Genomic DNA, 12,552 nt, shown 5'->3' on the forward strand with positions numbered 1-12,552 from the left:
TGCTTGTTACCAAGGAAACAGGACCACTGCTGTAATGACACAAAATGTTAACTGGCTTTCTTTTATGAGAAAAATCTTAACCTCTTCTTGCACTGCTACAAGTTAAGCATGTTAGGGACATAAACTGCACAGTTTAGAAAACCTGTCTCTCGCTAAAGACTTGCTGACTTTATTAGGAAGCAGTAAAAGAGCAAGATGAAAAGGAACAAGTAAACGCTACTGAGAATGACAACTCCTCTCTCAGAGTATCTTTCATTACGGAGCCTGTTGTTAACTGTGAGGGAAAATTAAAAGAAGTGATGGGGCCGAATCAAAAAGAAAACCATTCAGAGCATCTTGATCCAACCAGTTCCTAAGTTAAACTGACCAGCATCCCATCTGGACCTGAGTTTCCTAGACTAAGAAAAATGGTTATGCAAAATAATTGCCTTGTACAAACTGGGAACCTGGTGTAATCAAGAGTAACAAAAGAGACTCAAAGTGACAATAAGCTATTTCTGCATGTTATAAAGGTGTTAAATGAAAAAATATTAGGTAAACTGATGATTTCATATTTTCATGGTAGGCAACTTGGCATTTTCACTAACTCTTAGAGACATTTTTATTATTTGAAAAAGACAGATGGAAATAGACCCATCAGAAAATGCACAGCACAGTTAAAAGCTCATTTTGTTCAGAACTGAAGTTTGCTAACATTGAACATGGCTTTGTTCAATATAATCTCAATTTGTTTCAGAACTTTAAAAGTTGTCTGTTTATAAAGGAAACATATATATACCAATTAGCTACCAATAGCAACATATAAAGTGCTTTTTGACTGTTACTGTCAATCCACTTGCTTTAAATTTTTGCCTGACTCCTAAACCATGCAACGGAGAACATTTCTTGTACATTTCTACACATGTAAAAAAAAAAATCATACCATATACTCTCCTTCATTTGCTTCAACAATTTTAGACACAAAATATCAATATTGCCTGTTTCAATATTCTTATTTTCTCAGGCATTAAGCAAGATTTTATTCTGAGGCAACTGTAAAAGATCACAAGCCCTCAAATGCTTCTAATGGTGACTGGAGAGTACTTAATTCTAGTACAGTATACACTAAACTATTCTTCTCATAAGGACTGTAAAGGTCACTTTGAATACCAAGAAGCATGACAAAAATCTACTTCATAGAAATATGCTCATAAATACCTATTTGTGAGGCCTGTTGAACAATTCGTAGCAATTAACTTTGCAGAGCAAGTCTCACTGTCTTTATTGAGATGGTAATCAGTGTAAGAGTCATACTATTTGAAAGTAAAGTTGATTTTTTTTTTTAATGGCAAGACCCAATAACGAGGCTATAAATACAATACATAAAACCCTTCAGTATTACGGAGCTGCTGTATGACATATCAGTTTTATTGAGCATCACACCAAGGCAAACAAATGACAAACGCCTTTTCTTTGAGGTGTCTTAGTCCTAGAACAATACAACACTGAGGTGTTTCATTAGGGTGAGTTTAGAAGGATGTGGTTTTGTAATACTTTCACTATTACCCATAATCTGCAGGAGAAAATGTTTTCAGTTGTATTTATACTGAATACTGAAACACTTCTGGCTCAGTACTGCCTTGGAAGTGGAAGACTGAGAAAATGCAAGTGAGAGCAAGAAAGTGTGAGCAAGAGCAAGAAAATAGGCGGGCAGGAGTCAGACACATGCACATAAACAGATTCTTTCACCTGAATAAAACCTATTTACATTGGGCACTGCTGGCAAATTTCTCTTAATAAGACCAACTGCTGGAAAAAGAAATACAACCTATAGAAATGCAGCTGAGGGGAATTAAGAACTAAGAAAACAAGAGTTTCTAGTCCTTTTAACAATTGAGAAAAAGATTAACAACAACAAAAACAGTTTTAAAAATATGAAAACATATATTCTGACTCCAAATTTTCACTTTGCTTAAATTTTGATCTGAAATGTAAAAGATTACATTTGTATGTAAAGCAGATCTTGTCAATAATTTTATGTGCCTCCTGTAAATCATTAGTAACTATGCATAATATTCTTCCCGATTAAAAATTGACATTTAAGCTCTAGTGAGTAGTTACTTGACTGCTAACTTCTGTAAAACTACTAACAGCAGAACCAAGTTGAAGTTAGCAGGTATCTTGAGTGCTGATGGGTATTTGGAATATATCTCCATCTACAGAAACTGTCTGAAGACTGTGAATGCTGCTAATAGTATTGCCATGATAACTATCCTGAAATTAGGACACTGTGGACTGAAAATTCTCTGACTGGAATGTGTATATATTAACTCAGCATGGTTATCAAAAGAAAATTGGACATGGAAAAAGGATTGATGAGGAAGATGTCAATTCTGTCAAACATGAAATAGTTAGAGAATCTCACACTATTGGGGGATTACCAAGTTAAAACAGAGCTTCCTTAACTCTCCTGCAATGTCTTTCACATACAACAGAATAAAACTATGCTATAGTTAGCATTATGGAGGCAATGTCTTCCACAGATAATTGCCTTTTCCTAGTTCAATTTACAGATTTTAGCATTTATTCAGACCATTTAAAAAGACTAACCACTGGTCATAAAGTAAGAAATAATTTTGCAAACTTTAGATCTGAACAAAATAGGAGGATGCAGGACAGTTCTTTACTACATGGAAAGGAGTAGCAGAGTTGCAACAAATGCCGTCTGACAGACTTGACACACTTTTCCAATGACGAAATTCAAGTTTTTAGTGTTCTATACTTTAAAGCCAGGATCAAGGTTTTAATTATATCACAAATAACCTGTCAAATCCCAGATAGATCACTTGTAAAATCAAAAACTACAACCATAACATCATCTTCATTTGTTTGGATAAAACTAGCTTTACAAAGCCAAATGCTTCCAGTAAGCCTCAAGTACCAGTATTTCTCAGTACTTCCTTCCTATATTCAACCCATCTTCCTTTTAACATTAAGCACCCTGTGTCTCTCTCTCCCTGCTTATTCTTGCCCTCTTTATCAGATCTGTGCCTGATTGTATGAAATCAGTGCATTTGGAAGGGAGAAATACCCAAAGGAACAACCTCACAACAAAAATTTTAGGCAATATTCCTTCCTGCATTTAGTAATCAGTGGATTCAGTCTTACAGACATTAATCTTATTTTCTGTTCACCATAATCATATTCTAGGACCTAAATCAGATCTTAAAAGTGATTAATTAAAACTGACCCTGTAATTTCTATCTATAGGACACCTAATCAGACATAACCTTTATGGGATTTTTCATTTTCACAGTAAAGTGTGGTCATTTAAATTCACAGCGAGAAGAAACTCTTTAAGACCAGATAATTATTTTTTTTATTTTATATTTCATTGCTTCCTAATAGACAGATCTCATGCCCTAGAGACTTTTTATGCATATTAAGACTGTAATTTTTTCTCCTAGATTGAGGTATCACTACTCTCTACAGCACAGTCCTATGTCTAGTATCTCAGTGTTCTGTAACTCTTTCATTAATAAAGATGTAATCAGCAACTACACACACACTTGTGCTACAAAGCACAAATTAAATATATCTGAATTATTATATGTATTTACAGTGGTTTATATTAAAATATTATTAAACCAAAATATTATTAAACCTAACAGAATAGAAGAATTGCAGGTATGGTACACAGGTTACAACTGAATAATGTAATAAACACTTCACAGAGTCCAGCATGGTGAAAATCTCCTGTTGACGAAGCTCAAAATCCATTAAGGAAGGACAATACTGGAGAAGTTGGCAATACGAAGTGGAAGTGAAATGCATTTTATTTTAGATGCTTTTTCTTACTCACCAACAGTGCCAGGTCATGACTCTCAGAAAATAAAGGACATTAAGAATTCAAATGATAGCCTAGCAATGATGATACTTTCTAAAATGTGCTCCTTCTATCATTGTCTGAAAGATCTTTATTAATTTAATACTGCTGCTCTAGCTGCAGAGGAAGAGTCTGATATCTCAGTAGAAAAATGCATTAGAAACCCACTTTGCTGTAGACAAGGTATATAGTTATTTTGCTCAACAGATAAGCTTTTCCAGAATCCCACTAATATTCCCATGGAGAACTATCTACTCTAGCTAAGAAAATGCTGACACATCTATTATTATTTGAGAAAAAGCTCCAGGGATATAATTCAGACACATCTATATGAACAGAACCTTTTTGCCATAATGTCCAAAGAATATTCTTGAATCCACTATAGTCCATTGCTTCATGCAATGTGTTGAGAATTATGAAATTGCCAAATGCAAAAAACCCTCTAAAAATAAACATAGTCTTTTTGCAGCCTCTCCTATAGCTAGACCCAAAAAAGGTTAGCATCAATGCAGTGTATCATATTGGTGTTTATAAATTGTTGACAAATGGTGTTGGCAAATTCCCTTGAGCAAATCTCCTTGAACAAATTTCTTTCCCTAGAGATAATTGCTTTATTTTGTATCACAATGTTTCACATACTAAACTGTAGCCATATTGAGAAAACAGGTTACTTAAATATGCTGCCTTCTCAATAAAACCTTGCTCTTTCTGGGAAATTAATTGTACCTATCTCATTCACCTCATTATATTTATTAGAAGAAATAGGGTTGGGGTTTTTCCATCGGGTTTTGTTTTTTTGTTTGTTTTGTTTTTTTTTTTCTTTCACACCAGCAGAATAGGGTAATGGTGTTTATTCTGACTTGTGCGTCATTGGTAGAACCCATTATGTGGGGCTGTGATTTTGAATCTTTTCCTCTGCAGGTCGTCATACCTGGCACTTTTCTTAATAAACAAAACCGTAAGATCTAAATTCTATTTACACACTTATAAAAGAGATGAGATTAACTATCAGAAAGCAAGTTAACTGCTGAGGAATAAGAGGAAACTTGTTTTCCCTTCCTGTTTTCAATGTAAGTGGCTAAAAGATTATAAGTAAGCTATTCTTGAAATGTCATTTCTCGAAGTAGAATAAAAAGATACTGTAATAAAATATTTCTGTAACAACAGGGTATTAAGATGAAAAAAAGATGAAAAGTAGTATCATTGCTTTTATATCAGTACTGTATTATCTCATAGTTATAATCTCACAGAATGGTCACTGTTGAATTGTACTATTAATGATAGATTTTTTAAAAATACATGAAATTCTAATAATTGAAATTAAATAAAAATCCAGAACCAAAATCATTTTGGTTAAAGTGTGTAAATAATGCATCACAGTTCAAGTAATGAACTGCTACTATGAATACGTTTTCTATCAATTAAGGCCAAAGCTTCAAATTAGTATTTGTAACTAGAGTATGCACAATATTTCCTGATCTAATAGCTTCTGGTTGAAACTGTTGTCCACTTCTGTCATAGTTTAATATTAGCTGCATTGCTATCTTTATGACTGCTGATACTGTTGAGGTAATGATAATTACTACAGCAACTCAACACACACTTGAAACCATAATCATCATTTATTAAAAGATTTTATACCCCACAAAGCTTGAAATTGAATTTCTTTCATAAGCAAGCTGGTTGAGAATGAAAAACTAGCTAGCCTCAACTGCTTGTCTGTGTGGAACTCAGGATAATCAATTATAACAAGCCAATGAAAAGATGGGACCTTAAATAGCACGCTGTTCGGAATTTCTTTTCCCGCTCTACATTTAAAGCAGCAAGTTATGAAATGAAGTTGACAAGAAATTATTAGTTCACTACTTCACACAGCTATACTTAACCATGTTAAAATAAAATAGAATTGGACAGGAAGAGCAAAAATTATTTGAGTTGAAAATTCAATTGAAAATTTATTTCGTATTTGTCCCTCTCTTCTTTAAAAAACAAAATTAAGTACAACATGAAGGACAACTTCTTTAAAATGACTTAACAAAAAGCCACATATGGGCCCCTCAACTGGAAGTGCTTGAAACCATTTCAATCTTTACAGCCCTTAGTCAAATTCTACAAAATAGGTTCTTAGGGAGAAAAAGGTAAGTCTCTTGAAATGTTTGTCCCCACAAACATCATTTTGCCATTCATAACAGCCCCATCAAAATGTCTCATCAAATTGATTTTTGTTTTTTGAAATCCACGAAAAATTGAAAAAACATGAATGCCACAAAATACATCTTGGCATTCTTCCATTTATCTATTGCATTTTCTAATAAGTACAGCTTTGTTGAAATACAGTTTCAACTTGAACATCTGAAACTCTGCACAAGCCCACGCAAATAGTACAGCTAACTACGTATGCTTCTGCTGAAACACATTAATTTTAAATTGGTATTGATTCTGCGAATTGATCCATCCATGGATTCACAGGCATGGATGCAGAATCCCTGTGCAGAGGCTCATGTACAGCAAATTTACTATGAGGGTTTACTATGAATGTGTGTTCAATCTATAGATAACTTGTACAGGTGTAGTACTGAAAAACCATTATACTGAAAAATTATTAGTGAAAGAAATAACACCATTTTCAGAAACAAATTTTCATTAATATTATTTCTTAAATAGTTCTAAATATCATTTACAAATACTGTAAAGAATGATGTTTACAGAAAATGGAAAGATTTTAACAGATTATATCCCTTGTATGATTGTATATCAAAGGGTTTGTTTCGAGATTCTTAACAGATGACTGTTAAACTATCCCTGGACACATTCAACGTTAACATTAATGAAATCAGAACATGCGTCAGCAGATTGCAAAATTCAGGTAGAAAGAGTTCAACGGCTTGACTTTTTAATTTGGATAGTAAGTACCCCAATAGTGCTCCACCCTCATCCCCCCAAATAAATTTAAAAAGAAAAATACAAACCCTACACAAACAAAAGCAAAACAAAACTGAAAAAGACCAAATAAAAGAAACTGAAAACACCTAATGTTTGAAGAGTACATATGGATGCAGTTTTTGAGGTCACTTACATATTTTTGAAAGCTTTACACAGTGATTTTTGCTCAAAGTCACCATTTAACTAAACAAAAATTACTATATGTGTCATATATTCCTTTAAGTATAACAAAAGCACTTATAATTTGAACAGGAGCCTTCTATTTAAAAAAACACTTTTAAATATTTTGGAGATGCTAGCATTATATTTTAAATTAAATTGTAATTAAAAAAGCTTAGTATTTTCTTGATTACTTGACAGATACTTACACAAAAAAGGGCATCAGCTGAATAAGAGTCTCTTTTTTGGGATTGGCTGTGAATTCTGGCACAGTTTGAATAATTTTGTTCATTACATTCCTTAGATAATTTTGTAGCTGCTTGCGTCGCTCTTCTACAAACTTTGCATCCTAAAAATAGAAAGGAAAAAATATAAATGGCACAAGGAATACGTTTTTCAATTCTATAATGTAACTATACAATCCTAGTAAGCACAAAATTTGATCTTTTGATGATCTATGTTTATTACGTCTATAGAAATAAGTTGGCAAATGTAAAAAACCCTTGACTCTGTCCTTCTTAGAGATAAAAGAAAATCATGCAACTTAATTAAAACCTGTTTCACAAAACATCCACTGACCGGATGCCAAATTCTCTCCTTGGCAGAATGTCTCTTCTATGGACCAGAATTCTTTTCCTAATAGAAGATCCTCATAAAATACTACAGTCCTAGAAAGGCAGTGAATAACAGCGGCATAGAGGCAGTGGCATAACAATTTATGCGATTGTTTTTGAAATCCAGAATTACCGGTCTTCGCAGGAGGAAATATCGACTTATTCCCACAATTTCTTCACAATTCATACTTTTCATACTTTTTTTTTGTTGGGTACACAAACTCCAGAATGGATTAATATTTCTCCAGCTTTCTTGTTATTATGTTAATAAATTATCATTTTGTGATGGAGTTTTCATTTAGTAAATTGCTTTTTTAAAGACTATATCACAACTCTCATAAAAATGCTTCTTAAGTTTCCTGTAGTATTTTAGATCTCAGGATTTTATACTATATTGGCCCCAATAAATAAAATTATTCCAAAAACTCCACATTCTCCTGAGAGACTTAGAAATTAAAGAGTCTAACAACCAGCACAACGCCATGCATCCGGCAAATTACATCTGCCTTAAACTTCTTCTTGTGAGAGATTGCAATTACAGTGAACTATGGTATAAAGTCTACACATTTCACACTAACAGAAGACTATAACAGGTTTTCAATGAAATCAGGTGCTGGCTGGTTTGTGCTACAGCCAGTATGCTACATCTCAGAAATGCAGACATTCTGATCACCTGGTTTAAATGTCAGAGTATGTTCTTTAGCCATGAAGCCAAAACTATTGTTAGACAACTACAGCTCTCAAGGAAAGATTATTATCTATTATTGGGTCTATCCAACTTGTATTATTTATTTGTGTAAGAAAAGCCATTGAAACAAATTCTTGTTTCTTGCAAAAAAAAAAAAAATGACAACCCACCAACAAACCACCATAAATACATTTGACAACACTGAATAAATTCATTGTATTAAAAAGGTTCAAGCCATGCTGCCATGGATGGGGTGCAAATCTGAAGATTATTCCTTCCTTAGGTAAAACAGACCAACCCATCATCAAACCAAGGATGCTCCTTCTAATTCAGGAGGACTGCTGTAGAGTTCCTAGAACCTTTATTGACATTTCTGTTCTTATGTCTCATTAGGAGGTTACCAGAAACAGTAATATTTTTAGGAGATGTAAGAAAATGAGAAAAGATTCTGAATGACATTTCTCAAAGTAGTAATTTAAATTCATAGAATTAAAACAAAAAATCAACCAACCAATGTTAAGTAAGGTATATTTGCAAATATTGGCAGCTAATCCTGTATACTTAAAATAGCCTCATTTTTTATAATTTAAGGAAGTATTTTCTGCTGTTGTCTTTTATTTCCATCTGATTACTTAATAACATGTAATTGTAATTGCTGTAACATTTGTAATTGCTGAAGGTATTCATATTTACAGGCTTCAAAACCTTAAGCAGTGCTTGTGTTTTTAATTAAGTTCACAAAGTTCCAAAATATACAGATTAATTTTTTTTGTTTTCCAGATATGAACTTACACAGATGTCCAGCTCTGTTTCACACTCCAGTTTTCTATTAATATATGTAATGATCAAGATCAGTGTGAAAATAAAAAACCCTATGTATTATATGGTCTCCTATTTCTTTTTTGTCAGTCACATTGTTTTTCAGTAACATATACACACTACACACAGAAATTGTGTAGCAAGTGATTCTAGTGTTAACTGATCTACTGATAAATGAAGCAATAAAGTCTGAAAACACTTGGAAACTGATACTTTATTAAAAAACAAAGCTGCATTGTTGACACTTCATGCAATCCACTCTGCAGAGTCACTCACCCAGTACTCCACAACTGAGTACAGTTACTACCGAAACGGAACAGAGCAACAGCTTGCTCTGTGCCCCACTGCACTGACAAAGTCTGGACAAATGTGTGGAACAGAAGTTTATACAAGCTGTTGGGAAACGTTAAACCAAAAGTTTTACTAGGTGGCAACGCATATTAGAATAAAATGGAATGCTAATAAATAAAAGTGTAGTGCAATACTAATTAACTAATTGACTAACATAAATTTTATTATTTTTCCTCTTTTCACTAAGATTTTTGTTCCTACTGGTTTATTTGATTAGCTCAAGGAACAGCCTTGTCTTCCCATGTTTTCACTCGAAGGGTTTGAAGTATCACATCATCACATTGATGGGGATGCTAATTTGCTACCACCAGCGGTGTGAGGCAGAAGACAAGAAAGTGTGGCACATATGAGATCTCAGAGAAGAAGAAAAAAAATTTTATGGAACAGCTTTGGTTCTGAAAGCTTTAACCACATGTGTAACGTAAACCGAGGTCAAAATGATCCAGCTGTAGGTTTATACTTTATCATTAAACGTGCATTTTGCACCAGCAGGTTAGCGATTCAGAGGAATTATTTTACCACACAGTTGTTACTGCCAAGTTCTTGCAGTAATAAAGAGGTTTTGTCACAAAATAGTAAACAGAATAATTGGTAATAGAAAAACACAATTGGTTCAAAGCCTGGCCAATTTTCCTCAAATTATAAAAAGGTAACTGTTACCCTCTTTTCATTGGACCCAATCACCTACAACCAAAATCTAGTTAGTATTTAATATTCCAACTCCTAAACGGTGTTTTTATTTACAAGCAAAAAGTAAAGGGAAAAATTTTGATTTGGATTTGTAACAGTGAAAAAACCCCACACTTTTAGTACGTATCTCTGGTGATTGTATGAGATTGTATCTGTCCATACAAAGCTACACTTGCATATCTGTTCACCTAGGAAACAGTAAACATCTTCCCCTCAGATTCAATATACAGATTTCTGTATGCTTGATATTAATGTACTGTGGGGACAAAGTAGTTCTGATAAAATTACAACTACATATACTTTTGCAAAAACCTTACATTTTCACAATATTAAAGGTTAGATTATATAGTTTCATTTTTAGGAAAATAAATGCATGTATGGGAAGATAAAGTAACAGTACTAAATAAATGCACACTTTCAAGATCTTACTGAAGAGAGATCCTGCTAATATGGTTGAAAAAGGAGACCTGCTCTCAAAAGTATGGATTGGTATTATTACAAAGATCAAAGGTATTTTCTGAAATTCAGGTAAGAAAAATGTATAGAAGAAATGGAATGGGTAAGATGAACAAATAGCAGGTCTTGTCTCTAACAATGAACAAAACCTGGTGTCTTGAATCATCAAGGCAGTCATTTCACCAGTTGAGATACGATTCACAATGAAGATCTCTTCTTTGCCTCATAAATGCCTCTTTTTATTTGCAGAAAAGCTTTATGAATTTTACCTGTCTTTACTACATATGTTGCTTTTTTAAAAAAACAGCACTAGCAGGAGCTAGCTCTAGACAAAAAAAACAGCAAGTTTTTTCAAATCTGGCTATAAAAATAAATTTTGAATAATTGTGGCACTGATTTTTTTTCCAGAAGCACATACCAAACCAGAATTATACATATTTGGTTCCTATACTTTCAAGAGCTGTAACTGTGTATAAAACATAAATTGTATATAATTTTAAATTATTACAGAAAAAACAGACTGTTCTATATAAAGTTTTTCTCCATTTTTACATAGAACATACTAGGATCCTTCCATAACCAGTTCAGGAGCACACGTTTTTAAGCATTTTCCTGAGTGAGGCCCTAGATGCTCTTTCTACAAATCTTTCCATGAAGGTATTTGAACAATTGGCTACAATCTTACTAACTTTAAAAACAAAAGGCAAGGCTAACCGGCTAGTTGTTCTAACCGGGTCCAGTAGTAGATTGAGTGATCCCAGCAAACTTGAAGAAATTTAACTCTTAACTATTACTTGTAAAACACCTCCTACTGTATTCACGATAAGCCTAATCCCACAGCACTACAGAGGGCAAAAGAGTATCCAAGGAAGGCAGGAGTTCTGCATTCAAGGTCTGAGATTTCTTGTCAATTCAAAAGATAAACTCCTTGGAGCCACACATCCTCAGTGTGAGGGATATTTATGGACAGCTACTACCGCTCTTTGTAATGATACTGAAATTACCTTACTGTACTTGAAAAGCAGCTCCACTCTGACCAAAAAGAAAGCCTCACATATTCAGCACCATCTGATTAACAATCCATGAAAGCATTCTGTGCATAGAAAAGGAACTAGTATGTGCAGGGATTATAACCATAATCCACTACCCTTCCTAATTGATTAAGAATCTATCTTTCCCTGTTAAAAGAAAGGGTACTGTATAAGAGGGACTCAGTTACATTAAAAATATGGTCAGATTCTGATATACATCTGTAGGGCATCTTGGCCACATTTACCACCAATTTATGCAGAGTAAACTTATATTGTACACAAATTGTTAATTGAGACTTAACATACCAGCATTCACCTTCAATTTGTTGGCATATTTGCTGAAAAATAAAGCTACTACTGTTTCTGCACAAACTATTGTCTAGTATACAACAGTAGCCCACAGTTCAAGAGCATACACTTTTGATTAAGAGTCCACAAAATTTCAATCAACAAACAAAACTGCTTCAGATTGCAGAAGCATCAAAACACATCTGGGAAAATATTTGTAATCTGAAAATAATGTCTCCAAAAATACTTTATGAAATTCTTTTTGAGTGAGAATTTGCCAAGTTTCTGCCTACAGCAAAATGTTAATATGAAATTAAGAATCTCTAAAAATAAGAATACACAGAGGAAATCTTATAGACTCTCAACAGATACTAGAAGATGATGTTAAGCTATAGAACTAAAAAGCAGAGTCTGACGTACCGTATTTTATGTTACGCTGTTTTGCAGTTTTTCATTACAAGCCAAGTTAATTCCAACTTGCGGTTTAAATTGTTTCACACAACTGCTGGTCCTTCATATACACTGTTAGTATGTAACAGATGGCAAAACATTGATATTCTTAATTATTAATGGAACAGCTCACTTAAGATGTTTCAAATATTTTCCATGAGCTGTTGGAAATGGTGTGATTGCCATGGTTACCTGCCA

The 12,552-nt window shown here is 33.5% G+C and overlaps 1 protein-coding gene across 1 annotated transcript in view; it reads right to left on the reverse strand.

Annotated features, from left to right (window-relative positions):
• The window catches only part of SNX29 (sorting nexin 29), a 111,858-nt gene that overhangs the window by 17,655 nt on the left and 81,651 nt on the right, over nt 1–12,552 (reverse strand). The window contains exon 20 of the mRNA XM_068423102.1: nt 7,177–7,316. Within this exon, the coding sequence (XP_068279203.1) occupies nt 7,177–7,316 (140 nt within the window). The remainder of the gene's footprint in view (nt 1–7,176; nt 7,317–12,552) is intronic.

The sequence above is a fragment of the Nyctibius grandis genome, chromosome Z (assembly GCF_013368605.1).
Source record: "Nyctibius grandis isolate bNycGra1 chromosome Z, bNycGra1.pri, whole genome shotgun sequence".
Lineage (NCBI taxonomy): Eukaryota > Metazoa > Chordata > Aves > Nyctibiiformes > Nyctibiidae > Nyctibius > Nyctibius grandis.